The following is a 12,642-nucleotide window of genomic DNA, read 5'->3' on the forward strand; positions in this document are numbered from 1 at the left end:
TTATTTACCCGGCGCGGGGAGAGAGGCGCAGGGAAGGGTTCGGCCTGACTTCTGTTCCGTCCTTAGCGGTGCAGCGTTCGCTGAATGCTAATGATCGTCTGCTGGCGGCGCGCGCTTCTGCTTCTCCGAGTCGCGCCGTAACCCAGTTCCATAATGCGGCACGCGCTTCCGATTGGCCGATTGTGACGGCGTGTGTGCAGCGGGGAGTTCGCGTTCCGGCGTGTTCCTCACGCGGCGCGCATTTTTACTGGTCTTGACGTGAGATAACCGAACCCGAATTTGCGCTGATGTGTGTCTGAGGAAATGTGACACGAGAAATATGGCTGTCAGATGTGCTCTTGACCAGTAAGTGAACCGATGACAGCCGTCTGACATGGAGATTATTTCTGATGTATCGTGAAGGAAATATATAGCTGTGCCTCGCACTGACAGTGGCTTATCGGAGAGGGAGCCTGCCAAACAGTGACTGCAGCCAATCAGAGAAGGAGTCTGCCCTGCAGTGACTGCAGCCAATCAGAGAGGGAGTCTGCCCTGCAGTGACTGCAGCCAATCAGAGAGGGAGTCTGCCTAGCAGTTAATGCAGCCAATCAGGGAGTCTGCCGAACAGTCACTGCAGCCAATCAGAGAGGAAGTCTGCCCAACAGTTTCTGCAACCAATTAGAGAGTGAGTCTGACTGTGATAGCAGCCTATCGGAGAGTGGGTGTATTTTACAAGGGCAAAAGGAGGTGCTACAGTTGGGTGGTTTCAGCGATGTTGAGATCGTGTCTCGGCCGAAGTGTCAGAGTGAATCTTGGCGCACTCGATGGTTTCTAATAGTGTCAGATGGGCAGTGTCTTCTTTCATTTTCAGACCCCACCGACTGGCACAGGCTTTCCGTCAGAACATTTAGGTTTATTGTTTGAGATGAGTAATAATATCACACATGTAAAGCCAGAGTCCTGAATTAACTTGGTTCCAGATGGGTTAGGCCAAAATAGCAAAAGGGCATTTTACAGTGTAGTCAAAATGTCTGTAGTCAAAGCCTTGTATTTGCATTGCTTGTTTCTTTGAAATGAGCAATGGTTGCTTTCCAGTTGAAGCTGGCCTGAACGTACAGTAGTAACCTGTAACACTCGATACCCTTGTTCATTTCGATCTGCACGCTGAAGTGGGTCCTTGGTGGAGTGCCAGTGAAATTTTGTAACCGCAAGATGAAGCGTTTTGTGCAGTTATGTGCAGAACACGAGCATCTCTTTATCAGTGTAATTAAAAGCGGATGAGGAGGAGCTCTCCAGGGGTGTTCAGCTCAGCCTTTCAGTCTTAATGTGATGTGGCCCTGTGTTCCAGATTGAATCATGCCCAAGCCCCAGGACTGACTTCATCTGCGAGCTCTTAGTCCACTATAGCGTTGCCCAGAGAGGGAAGGTGCCCTGTCAGTAGGGTATTCCAGGCACTGTGAGAGAGGGTGCCCTACTGTTAGGGTACTCCAGGCATCAGGAGGGTGGATGCCCTATCAATAGGGTATTTTCAGGCCTCTTTGGGCAGTAGAATCCGGTGACTGGGTATTGGCTGGGTATTCCAGGTTTTGGGAGGGAGGGTGCCCTATTGGCTGGGTATTCCAGGCTTTGGGAGGGAGGGTGCCCTATTGGTAGGGTATTTCTTGTATTTTGAGAGAGGGTGCCCTATTGGTAGGGTATTCCTGGCCTCATGGCTACAAACTATGTGAACGGGATGCATGTGCTATCCTGTGGCCTCCCATTAGACAGACAAAAATGTGGCTCTGGCTCCGGCCTGCGATTCTGATTGGGCGTCCCCCCTCCCCCACCCGGGGGGCATCTCTTTAGCTGCCCTTTCCTTAGTGCCTCTGACTAAGTTACTAATTGCGCTGGCTTCGCCCAGCGTTTGTTCTTTCTAACAACACATAATAATCGTCTTGCCGCTAACCGTTAAAGTGGCTTTTTTTCCCCTACTCGGGTCGCGTTCCTGAAGCCCAAAGGCCTTTCCTGTCACCTGATTAGTTCTGCTGCGGCGCTAAGGGGCCTCGCTGGGACTATAAGGCTGACTTTGGCGGTTTGTTATTATTACAGCGCCTCGTGTGTGAGCATTTCCTCCCCTTGAATATTTGTGAAAATCAGCACGGCGTGGACGGATAACTGTGTCGACATGCTGTGCCAGATAGTGACAGGAGATGCTTTTTATTTTCCTCACGGTCTTGCCAGGAAAAAAAAAAAAAAAAAAAGCTTCAGCAGCAAATATTTTGGTGAAGTGTGACACTTGTAAATTAATTTAAACGTTTCCTGGGAGATGTGGTATGTGGAAATTAAAGTGTACAGTTTGAGAATGTTGGTCACATTGGAGGCCCGGGTCTGCGTTCTGATTGGCGGACTGGGAGAGGAGTGTGGAGCATGTTCTGGAAGTCAGAATCAGCGATGAACGATCAAGCTGACCTGTGTGACTCCATCTACTCTAACATTATTATCCATAAAACAGCTAAGTGCTAAAGCTGAAATGGGAAAATAAATGATGAAATTAATACCGTTAATTCACTTGCGTTATTATGATGTAGGTGAAAATCTTTTCCTCAAGTACTGGAGCAGTTCTCGTTTTTTGAGTGCTTGTGCCCAACCCTATTAAATACCCAGTTACCCATGATTAAGTGAGAACAGGAATGGCTCTCAAATGCTCAACGACTTCAGACCTGTTGTTTACCACCATTACGGACTTTCCTGGTGTCTCCTCCTCATCTCGCCCGACTCTCCCCTTTGTCTCCTCCTTGTCTCCTCTGCCTCACTCCCGCATCTCCCTTGCCTCTCCCCTGTGTCTCCCCTGTGTCTCGTCCTCATCTCCCCCACGTCTCCCCCTGCCTCTCCCCTTTGTCTCCCCTGTGTCTCATCCTCATCTCCCCCACGTCTCGCCTGCGTCTCCCCTGCGTCCCACCCGTGTCTCCCCCGTGTCTCACCTGCGTCTCTCCTCCCTGCAGGTGGTGATAAACTGTGCCATTCCCAAGGGGCTGAAGTACAACCAGGCCACGCAGACCTTCCACCAGTGGCGCGACGCCCGGCAGGTCTACGGCCTCAACTTCGGCAGCAAGGAGGACGCCAACGTGTTCGCCAGCGCCATGATGCACGCCCTGGAGGTGCTCAACTCGCTGGACACAGGTGAGCGCCCCATCCAGTACCCCCCCCAAAATCCCCCCTCCCACCTCTGTGTGTGGATAGATGGGCCCTCTGTTCTGAGGGGATTTAAAGAGCCGCTTGACTCAGAAATATTCCTGATATACTGCTCTGCATATTCTGATGCTCTCAGTTGAGTAAGATGATGAAAGCCACCTGCACCCTCGGTGTTGCTTCCCCCCCCCCCCCAACTCCACCACACCCCCACGCTCCATTATTTTGGTCATTGAACGCTGAAGATGAACAGGCGGCGGGACCCCAGGGTCCGGGGGCGTGGGAGTCGGAGCGCAGCGGGGCGAACGCCGAGCCCGCTAATGTCAAACGACTGGGATCTAAAAATACCGGCAAACTGTTGGTGAAATTATAGACGGCTGCTCAGCAGGAAATGCACTGAAGGGGCCTTTGAGACTTTGCTTGGCTTGCTTTTGTGTATAGAAGGGCGGAGGGGGAATTGAGTGTGTGTGTGTGTGTGAGCGCCCTTCCCTTTTGTTCAGGTTCATGTTCCGGTGAGAGGAGTCAATATTACCATTTAGCCTTATGAGCGTATAGTTGCCTCCGCAATAATTGTGTCCTTAAACTTCTGCAGTTCTTTAAAAATACGTTTTTTTAAACATTTTTTATAAGGCTGACCTTATAGAGAGGAAGACGGCATGTATTATCAGTTCAGTAAAAAAACAACTTTGTGTAAACTGCCAGCTTGAAAAAGGAATCAGATTTTAGGGGCTTTTAAATGTCATGCTGCAGTAATTTCCCTATAAATGATGGTTTTGCTGTGGAGAGAGAGAATGCAAAGCATTGTGGCTCTGGAGTGGTTGCTCTGGGTTACTCTGTGGCACACAGTGATTACCGAGCTATAATCCCTAATAAAATAAGGTTTTTGGAAAATGGTGTAAGTGAAGCATTCTTAGTCCAAAAACAGAAGCACTGTTAAAGTTAAATAGCTACACCTGGGGAAATAACTCATTAGTTCTGCTTGCCTCACTTCTTGATTTTCCGGCAAAGCACACAGAAACAAAGGATTCTGGGCTTTTCAAAATGGCGGCAAGTTTTTTCTTTCTACTTCAACAACTGCATTGTAACGTCGAGGAAAATTACTGTCAGATTTTTGTGGGATATGAACTGAAGATTAGAAAATAAATCTAATTACTGGCGAAACCCAAATAGTTTACATCTGAAGGAAAAGGTGAAATGTGAGAGTTTATGAAGTCAGGAATGGGAAGAAGAACCAGAACATTCCGTGTTGCTTATACCAAAACGGTTGTTAGCCAGCTTAATCTTACTTAAAAGACTAACTCAATTAAGTGTTACGGTTTTCTTGGTCCGCTGCTGACGTGTTCTCGGGCTGAGTGTCGTGTCGCGTCGCTCTCTCGTCTCCGCGGCTACGGGTGAGGTCACACGTTTTCCGAAGGGCCGTCCCTGCCCGACCTGCCTCGCGAAACGTCTGTAATCAGTCTGTCCCACGGTGAATTTGGGGGCCCTGCGCGGTAAATGAGCGCGAGGCGGCTGGACCGAGCGAGGCCCTGGCTGGATTTGGGCCTTTGGCTTGCGAGAGAGAGGAGGGGGGGGGGCGGGGGGAGGGTCCAGGCAGTCTGAGGGGGGGAGAGCGGAGTGTTCTCGCCAGGCTATAATTTTAGCATTTAGCCAAACTGTTTCTTTATTGGAAACAGATGGGGGTATTGTTCAGGAACTTGTCCTTTTTTTCTTTTCTTTTTCGCCTCCCCTTGCCTCTTCCTCTTCTTTTTTTTTTTTTTTTTTCCTTTAACGTGATTCATCAGAAAACAATCTGAGCCGCTGGATTTTGAATTACCCCTTCGCCCCATACGGAGAGGACCTAGCGCCAAGGGAACGGAGCAGCCTTGCGGGCAGCGTGCGTTGTGGACGGTCTCCGTCGGATGCGAGAGGTAGCTCTCCTTCAGAACGGGGGCCATCTTTGTGTGGGGCGCCACAGTATGACACGCAGGGCAACCTTTGGACCAAACTCTCCCCGGGTGGCAGTTTGTGCCGTTCTGGGAGAAGGGCTTGAAGAAGCCCTGCCATTTTGAAGAAATGCTTTTATTGTTTTTATTTTGCATTTTTTCCCCCACAATGCAATTTCTGGGAACCGTCATCCAAAAAAAACACCCACAGCTTTATTTAAAGATGCATTTCTGGTTCCAAAAATCACCCGGAATGTTCTATTCTGGTCCTGTGTTTTTGCAGTGCAGTCGAAGGGACAGAAGAGGGTGTTTTTTTGAGGAAGCCTGTGCGTGTGAATCGGCAGTGAGTTCAAACCGGTTTAAAAATGTGCATGCGGCGTTGCCGTCGGCAACCTCTTCTCCCCCCTCGACCTCTGCTCCGCCGTCCGTCGCCGTGCCCCTCCGTTCCCCTCGTTCCCCGTTCCCCTCCTCGTCAGAGACGCGCGTCTGCCCGGTGGAGTCCTCCTCTCGGCGTCTGCAGGAAGCACGAGTCTGATAAAGTCTCCGCTGCCGATTTATTAATTACCTGATAGTGATGGGCATAATTATGCGGAGTGACGGTAATTACACTTCCTCTCTATTCAGCTGCGCCCTATCAAGCTATTGGCGCCCGCTGACACTGGAGCATCAGAGGAAAGTTCAGCTTTTCTTCTTCTCTTTTTTTTTCCTCCTTATTCTTCTTCTCTGTTTTCTTTAAAAGATGCACCGCAATCAGAGTCTGTGCTTGGATCAGCCCCCTTTTGCAGGGTTTCGCTTTTCTCTCAGGACCAGCGGGCAGGGGAGTTTGGAGCTTAAGGGGATTTTTTGCGGGGGGTGAGGGGGGCTGTTCTCTCCCCACCCCTGAGTGTTTGGAGCTGTCCAATAGCATGTGCAGCCTGTTCCTGTGCAGTTAGCTTAATGAAGGCCCTGAACATGCACTTTCGCCGGAGGCCATTTCTCAGCCTTCCCCCAGCTCTGTGTAGGTCCCCCCCCCCCCCCCCACCCCCACTCCCCACCCCCCCAGCCAGTAATGGAAGAGCAGTCGGGCTGCTTTTTTTGTTCTCCTTCCCCCCCTGAGTGCTGAGTTTGCATAGCGGAGGCGCGGGCTGCGTTTCGGCTATCACGCGGTAACGGCAGGGTTCTACACCGCCGCTATCAGGCAGACTGAGCTGGGGCGGAGGGTGTGGAAGTCCTGGTTGCCATGGTTTCTCCCGCCATTCGCTCTGTCTTGTGCTGTTTGAGGTGGAGAGAGGGTTCAGTGACACGTTAGACCGGCCCGGCGTCCCCACAGTCACACTGGCGCAAAGTTAAAGGGGCGTAAAGAAAGACTTTTAAAAATATTTGTACCGTGTCCAGAGCTGGTCATTTCCTCTGCTGCCTGCGGGTGAGTGGCGGGGCACAGGAGCGCTGCCGAAACGCGTCCCGTGAGAGCAGGGGTGCAGGGACAGTCCCGGGACCGTGTCGGTCGGTGCGGCAGTGTCCTGGGATAACTCCGGGAGTGAGCCGCGCTCGGGCGGTCATGCGGCGAGGGTCACCCCTGCGCCCGCGCCCGCTGGGACCCCAGGCGTCCCGCCGTGACGAGGCGCTCAGGCGGAGCCGAAAACAGGCGGGCGCAGGGCGACTTGGGCTGCTCGTGGGCCGTCCGGCACAGCCATGGGTCGTTAGCTTCTTATTAGCCAGCGACCTCATGAGCATCGCTGTGTGGCCGCATCTAAACTGGGGAACATGGTGACTTCCTGTGCTGGCAGTCATGGGAAATATAAAAAGGTATAACCTTTAATTAATTGTGAAACATGGTGTAGTTCTCTCTCTCTTTCTCATTCTCCCTCTCTCTCTCTCTGTCTCGCTTTCTCACATACACTGGTTACGCAGCAGTTGAAACCTAAATGGCTAAATTATTTATTTTCAGTTGAATTTCTCCCAAGTTCTCCCCCTGCTGGCTGTGTGTGGCACTACAGGAGATTGGACAGAGGGTCTTCCAGTTGGAAGGCCGTGCTTCATTTCTGCTTTGGTCATGGTGAGCTTCGAGCACACTCTGTTCATGACAGAAAAAGAAACGGGGGGCCTAATTTAGTCTCATATTGAGTCGGCTTGCCTAATTCCAGTAGGGTGCCTATAATTAGACTGCCAGGGAATGGAGCAAAGCCATATGATGTTTATCCAAGGTTTTAAAATGCATCACGGCAGTTGTATTTGTTTTCCAGAGATGTCCCAGCCCTTCGTTGTATGCGGCGGCTAAATGCAGCGCTTGCTTGGTGTTGAAGCGCGTTATAGCATTAGCGTAACCCGGCTGTTGATGGAAGTTCAGTTGTTGCCACGTACGATGCAGTAATGCGATTGGTGCGGGCCGTGGGTCTCTCCCACGTGAGGATGGATGGGGGGTGGGTCTCTGGTTCGGCGTCGGCACAGATCAGCCGCGTCATGGGGGAGATGACACGCGAAGGCTCTGTTCTTAAACCCTCACCCAGCCCCCCCTCACCCCGAGTCTCCCTGGCTAATTTTGGAGCGGGGCGAACTCGGGATCGCGTGACGGACTCCGCGTTTCCGCGGCGCTCGCCGTCGGAGCCGGCCGGTCGGCGGGACGCGGCGGCATGCGAGCTTTTTTAAAATAAATGCTGTTGCTGGCCGGCGCTGGAGAGAGCTTGGAGCCGCAGGTCTGGGGTTTTTTTACGTTTTATAAAAGCCCCTCGCTGTCCCCGTGCGGCAGGGTACGCGTGCTTGGACGCTTTGCGTGTGACGGAAGCCGTGTTGGGGATGAAGTCCCGTGTGGAAACTGTGTTAAAGTTGAGTTTGCTTCTCGAAGGGCAGACATGGCTTCCCTCGTTAAGAGAAATGGCGGTTGGTGAACAGGCCTCTGGACCGAGTGAGTGAAGCGTCGTCATGGCTTCCCTCGTCGGGGGAACAAGGATGGACTGAATGGTCCATTGTCAGCGCGCCGCGGTTTCTGTTGTAGCGGGAAGGAATTCGCCAGCGCGGTCGTGTGAACAAACCCGGCAGGTGTGTGTGTGTGTGTGTGTGTGTGTGCGTAAGCACGGTCTGGCGCAGGCCCGTGAAGTTCGGGAAGCTGCTGGGGTGGGAGGGGGTGCGCGGTGGTGGGGGTCGCTCCACGTCGCCCTCGGCACCGAACCCCCGGTGCCGCGTACGTCACGCGCGTCTGAACGCGCCCCCACCCCCACTCGCCTGAGAAGAGCAGCGAGCTTCGAGATCCGGTGAACTCCACGGCCTCCTCACCCACCGTTAGGAGAAACCTCATGGCCTTAAATGGAAAGTGAAGGTGTAGTGGTTCGGGGGGGGGGGGGTATGAGGGAGAGGGGGGGGGTCAGAGGCTCTCCGTGGCCCGTCTGCTTTATGTACACTACTTCAGCTGGAGCGTAAGCCTTCCTTTTCCAGAGCTCCAGTGAGAGGCCCATGTCTGAGTGAAGGCAAGGGAACCCTTGATTTTTTTGAAGTTGTTTTTTTCCAGAAACTGCCCTGTGCTAATCAGCCCTGCTCAGAATTTGGGCAGTTTGACGGTTTTGAGGGTCTGCGTTTGCTCAGCGGTGCTGGGTGGGCAGTTGTAGCTCTGGGCCAGATTTATTAGAGAAAGAACACACACCCTGAGCTGTAGACCTTTGGATGTCAGGAAAAATAAAAAACTGAGGCTACGTACACTCTTAACTTCAGAACTAGTGCTTGATGAAGGCAAGGAGGTGCTGAAATGTTGGCTCTGTCTCTTAAAGAAACCAGCGTTTAGAGCAGGTCCCCAGTGTCTGCTGGTTTTCGGTACGTTTCAGCCCTAATAAGTCATTCACTGGCTAAAGAGTCCACACACCTTGTTCTCAGCTGGCTGCTGATTGGATGGGAATACCTGCGAACAGTGCGGCCCTCCAGGACCGGAGTTTGACACGTCTGGTTTAGCTACCGGTCGATGAGCAGCTGCTCTACGCTGAGAGCTGCAGCTGAGTCCGCTTCCTGTTCCTGATGAATTGACTTCCTGTTGACTGATCTCTGTTAAGCAATTAAAGAGATGAGAGAGAACGAGTACAAACACGCCCCCCCAGCCCTGCGGGACGGGACCCCCGACGTCTGCCCTGACGCAAAACGGCGCTCCTCAGGAGGCCCGGACAAGTCCAAGCCTGGCCTTCATCAAGAGATGATGGCTGTTCCTCCAGTCTCTTCCCCAATCTCTTCACACCTTACGACCTGCCCCCCCCCGCCCCCATACGATTGACAGGCTGTCCTCCCTTGGCGTTCCCTCCCCCCCCCGTCCCGTCGTCCTCAAGGTACCCTTGAGGAGCCGTCGTCGCATGCCGCCGCGGTTCGTCTGGCGTCCGTACGGTATAAATACCGCGTCGTGATGGCCTGTTGACAGCGAAATGCTCTCCGGTCGAGCACGCCGGATTATGTGACCTCATCCGCGTCGGAACAAAGAGGACCGTCCGTAAAGCTCCGGCTCCTGGGCGGGACGGTGTGGGGGGGGCTAAATGCGGGGCGCGCTGTATTTTGGGGTTACGGCGGCTCGTGATCTTTGTCGTCCACCCCCCCCCCCCTCCCCTTAGCCCGGAGACACAGTACCCCGTTTTGGGATGTTGTCTCATTGGACCTGGCCGCATTTCTGTGCCAATAGGAGTCAGTTTTCCCAGCTACAGGGAGGGGAATAGTTGCTCTGTTTGTTTTGCAACTTGTGACACCATGTGACACAGCATAAACACTGCATGTGATTGCGTCAACCCCCTCCTCTACCTCCACCCCCTCCCATCCCCCCCACCCCGGTGAAGATGTAGGGGGACGTTCAGCCCCCTGCTCCAGTTTTTAGTGAAGTGATTGTGCTGCTCGACACCTCAGTGCCGTCTGTAGTCCTGCTGGTATAGGAGTCCTTTCTTAACCCGCTATCCGACGCGCGCGTCTGGGACAGGGGCAGTCTCTTTTCTTGGGTTCCACCTGGGACGCACAGACTCGAGCCGTCCCCTAGTCCCTCCACCCCCCTCAGAGGAGGCAGGAAGATTTTAGGCCGTCTCCGTCGTCGTCGTTACCGTTTTCCTCCGTTGCCGAGCGACGCCCCCCCCTCTCTCTGGCACGGACCCAGGGTGACGGGTGCCCGACCCCACCATGCCCGCTCCGCGGTTGAGCCGCTTCCCCCCGCAGAGGGTCAGCCAGGCCAAAATCATCCTCAGGAGTGAGTACCGCGGGACGGGGGGAGTGGGACGGGGTGGGGTAGGGGGTAGGGGGTAGGTTGGTGGGAGGTCGATGCATGCCTCAAAGCTTTTGGTGCGTTGGTGATGTATGTTTACTCTGTGTGGGCTTGACTTGGTCACTAATGCATTGTGAACTTGGGGTGTACTGGACCATTGATGCATTGTGGTGCAAACGTCACGATACAACTGCATCGATGTGACGTGTATGAATCGCTTCGTATCGCGACGTCTCGTTAAATTGCAAGGCAAACTTTTGTATGGGCAGACTGAGGCACTGAAGTTAATAAATGCTTGTTAACTTTGAAAGTTATACTGTTTGTCATTTCAGTGATCTCTTGAGTGTCGGTTGGGTGGGGGGGATCTGTCAAATCTGATGGTCACATACACATCGCAGCTAATCATATTGTTATAAATTGCGTCATACTGTTTCAAATTAAGAGAAACTATGACATTGTTTCGTTGTTCAGAGTATAGCTGTTGTATTGTATCGTGATCGAGTATCGTTACACCCCTGTTGTGAGCAGAATGTGTTGCGTGGCTCTGGTCAGTGGGCTCTCTGGCAGCCGTTTGATGAGGAGGACCTGGAGCCCGTGCTCTCAGGGATCGTGTTACTGTAAAAGGCTCCGGAGCGATCCCTCGTAAGCGGTCGCTAATCTTCACACTCGCTTATGACGAGAGGCAGACAGGCCGAGTGAGATATATAAGGGTCTGGGCCCACCACGGCGTGTCTGATGAGGAACGCTAGCGTGTTCGCGCGAGGCTGCGCTGTGTTTGTGGAGCGGCTACGCTAGGCTACGCTAGGCTACGTAGCGAGCGCGCGTTCCTGCAGTGCTGTGTCATGCTGTAGCGTGGCCGGTCAGCGTGTCCCCGCGCTCCCTGCAGCATCTTTCCGGTATGCTGGCACGCCGCTCGCAGTATACGCTTGGGGAGGGCTCAGAGGCCACGGGGCGGGTGTGTGATTGGCTCCCGCCGCGCTCTCTGCAGCGCTCTCATTGGCCGGCCGGCAGCTGTCCTCTGTGCGGATTGGCCGGTGTCCGGCCCTCAGCTCGGTGCTCTGTAGCAACAGATGAAGATCTCAGAGGCGGTGCTCTGACCACTCTGCCTGTTCCTGGGGAGACGGGCGGGGAGCCAAGCCCTCTAGAGTACCTACAGGGTCTGAACGCATCACTGCTGCTCTCTCTCTGTCCTTCTCTCTCTCTCTGTCTCTCTTTGTTTCTGTCTCTGTCTCTCTCTCTATCTCTGTCTTTGCATCTGTTTCTCTCTGTCTTTGCATCTGTCTCTCTCTGTCTCTTTCCTGTCTTTGTCTCTCTGTTTGTCTGTCTCTCTCCTCTCTCTCTCTCTCCTTCGCTCGCTCACTCTCTCTCTCTCTCTCTCTCTCTTTCTCCCCTCTGTTTTGCTCTGAAAGCACGCAGGCTTTGTCATTAGAGTACTCTGACCTTCACTGCACACGTGTTCAGATTCTGCTCAGCAGAGAAAAACACTGCAGCACTCCCCAGCATAACGGCCGGGGCTACACACGCACCCCTCTGCCTGTGACTGAGAAACACGCCGCCGCCGCAGACGCCAGGACGGGCAGGCGGGGGCCGGTGGGACTCCCTGATTGGATGCCGGTCACGGAGTCTCGGGACGTGCGTGTAAACCGGGAGTAGGGGAGTGTGGGGGTTGCCATGGCGCTACCTCGCCGGACCCGTCCCGCAGCTGGAACTGAAGCCGTTCTGCCTGCGACTCGGCGCCCAAAATAAAATGTTTACCCCTCACCGCCCCCCCCCCCCCCTTTCCGCTGGCTGTTTCCATGCAGAGCTTCTTTTATTAGGTGACGCTGCGTAAAACCCAGTCCCGTTCACAGCTTGCTCCTGCCACCGGAGGAATGCAGGCCCCAAACACCCCCCCCCCCAATACACACACGCACCACTCACACACACTCCCCATACACACACACCACACACCACACACACTCCCCATACACACACACCACACACACACACCCAAACCCACCACACACACTCCCCATACACACACACCACACACACACACACGCAAACCCACCACACACCCACCACCCACCACACACACACGCAAATCCACCACACACACTCACCCACCACACACCACACACACTCCCCATACACACACACACCACACACACACACACAAACCCACCACACACCCCACATGCACAGTCATGTGCACGCACTCACCACACGTGCACACACACACACACACGTATACACACGCACATTCTTACTGATAGTCATGTGGTGCTCTTCAGTATCGTGCAGATGCTGTGCATTCTGAATGGACCTCTCCTGCTGCCTGCAGACTCCCTGTCTCTGCTGTTCCAGAAAAATCCACTGTAACTGTCTCCATACAGGCGCAGCTTG

The 12,642-nt window shown here is 53.6% G+C and overlaps 1 protein-coding gene across 1 annotated transcript in view; it reads left to right on the forward strand.

The window, feature by feature from the left end:
- Positions 1–12,642, forward strand: part of enah (ENAH actin regulator) — a 70,504-nt gene that overhangs the window by 22,120 nt on the left and 35,742 nt on the right. The window contains 1 exon segment of the mRNA XM_064340256.1: positions 2,961–3,138. Coding sequence (XP_064196326.1) covers positions 2,961–3,138 — 178 coding nt within the window.

Source organism: Anguilla rostrata, chromosome 6, assembly GCF_018555375.3.
Source record: "Anguilla rostrata isolate EN2019 chromosome 6, ASM1855537v3, whole genome shotgun sequence".
Taxonomy (NCBI): domain Eukaryota; kingdom Metazoa; phylum Chordata; class Actinopteri; order Anguilliformes; family Anguillidae; genus Anguilla; species Anguilla rostrata.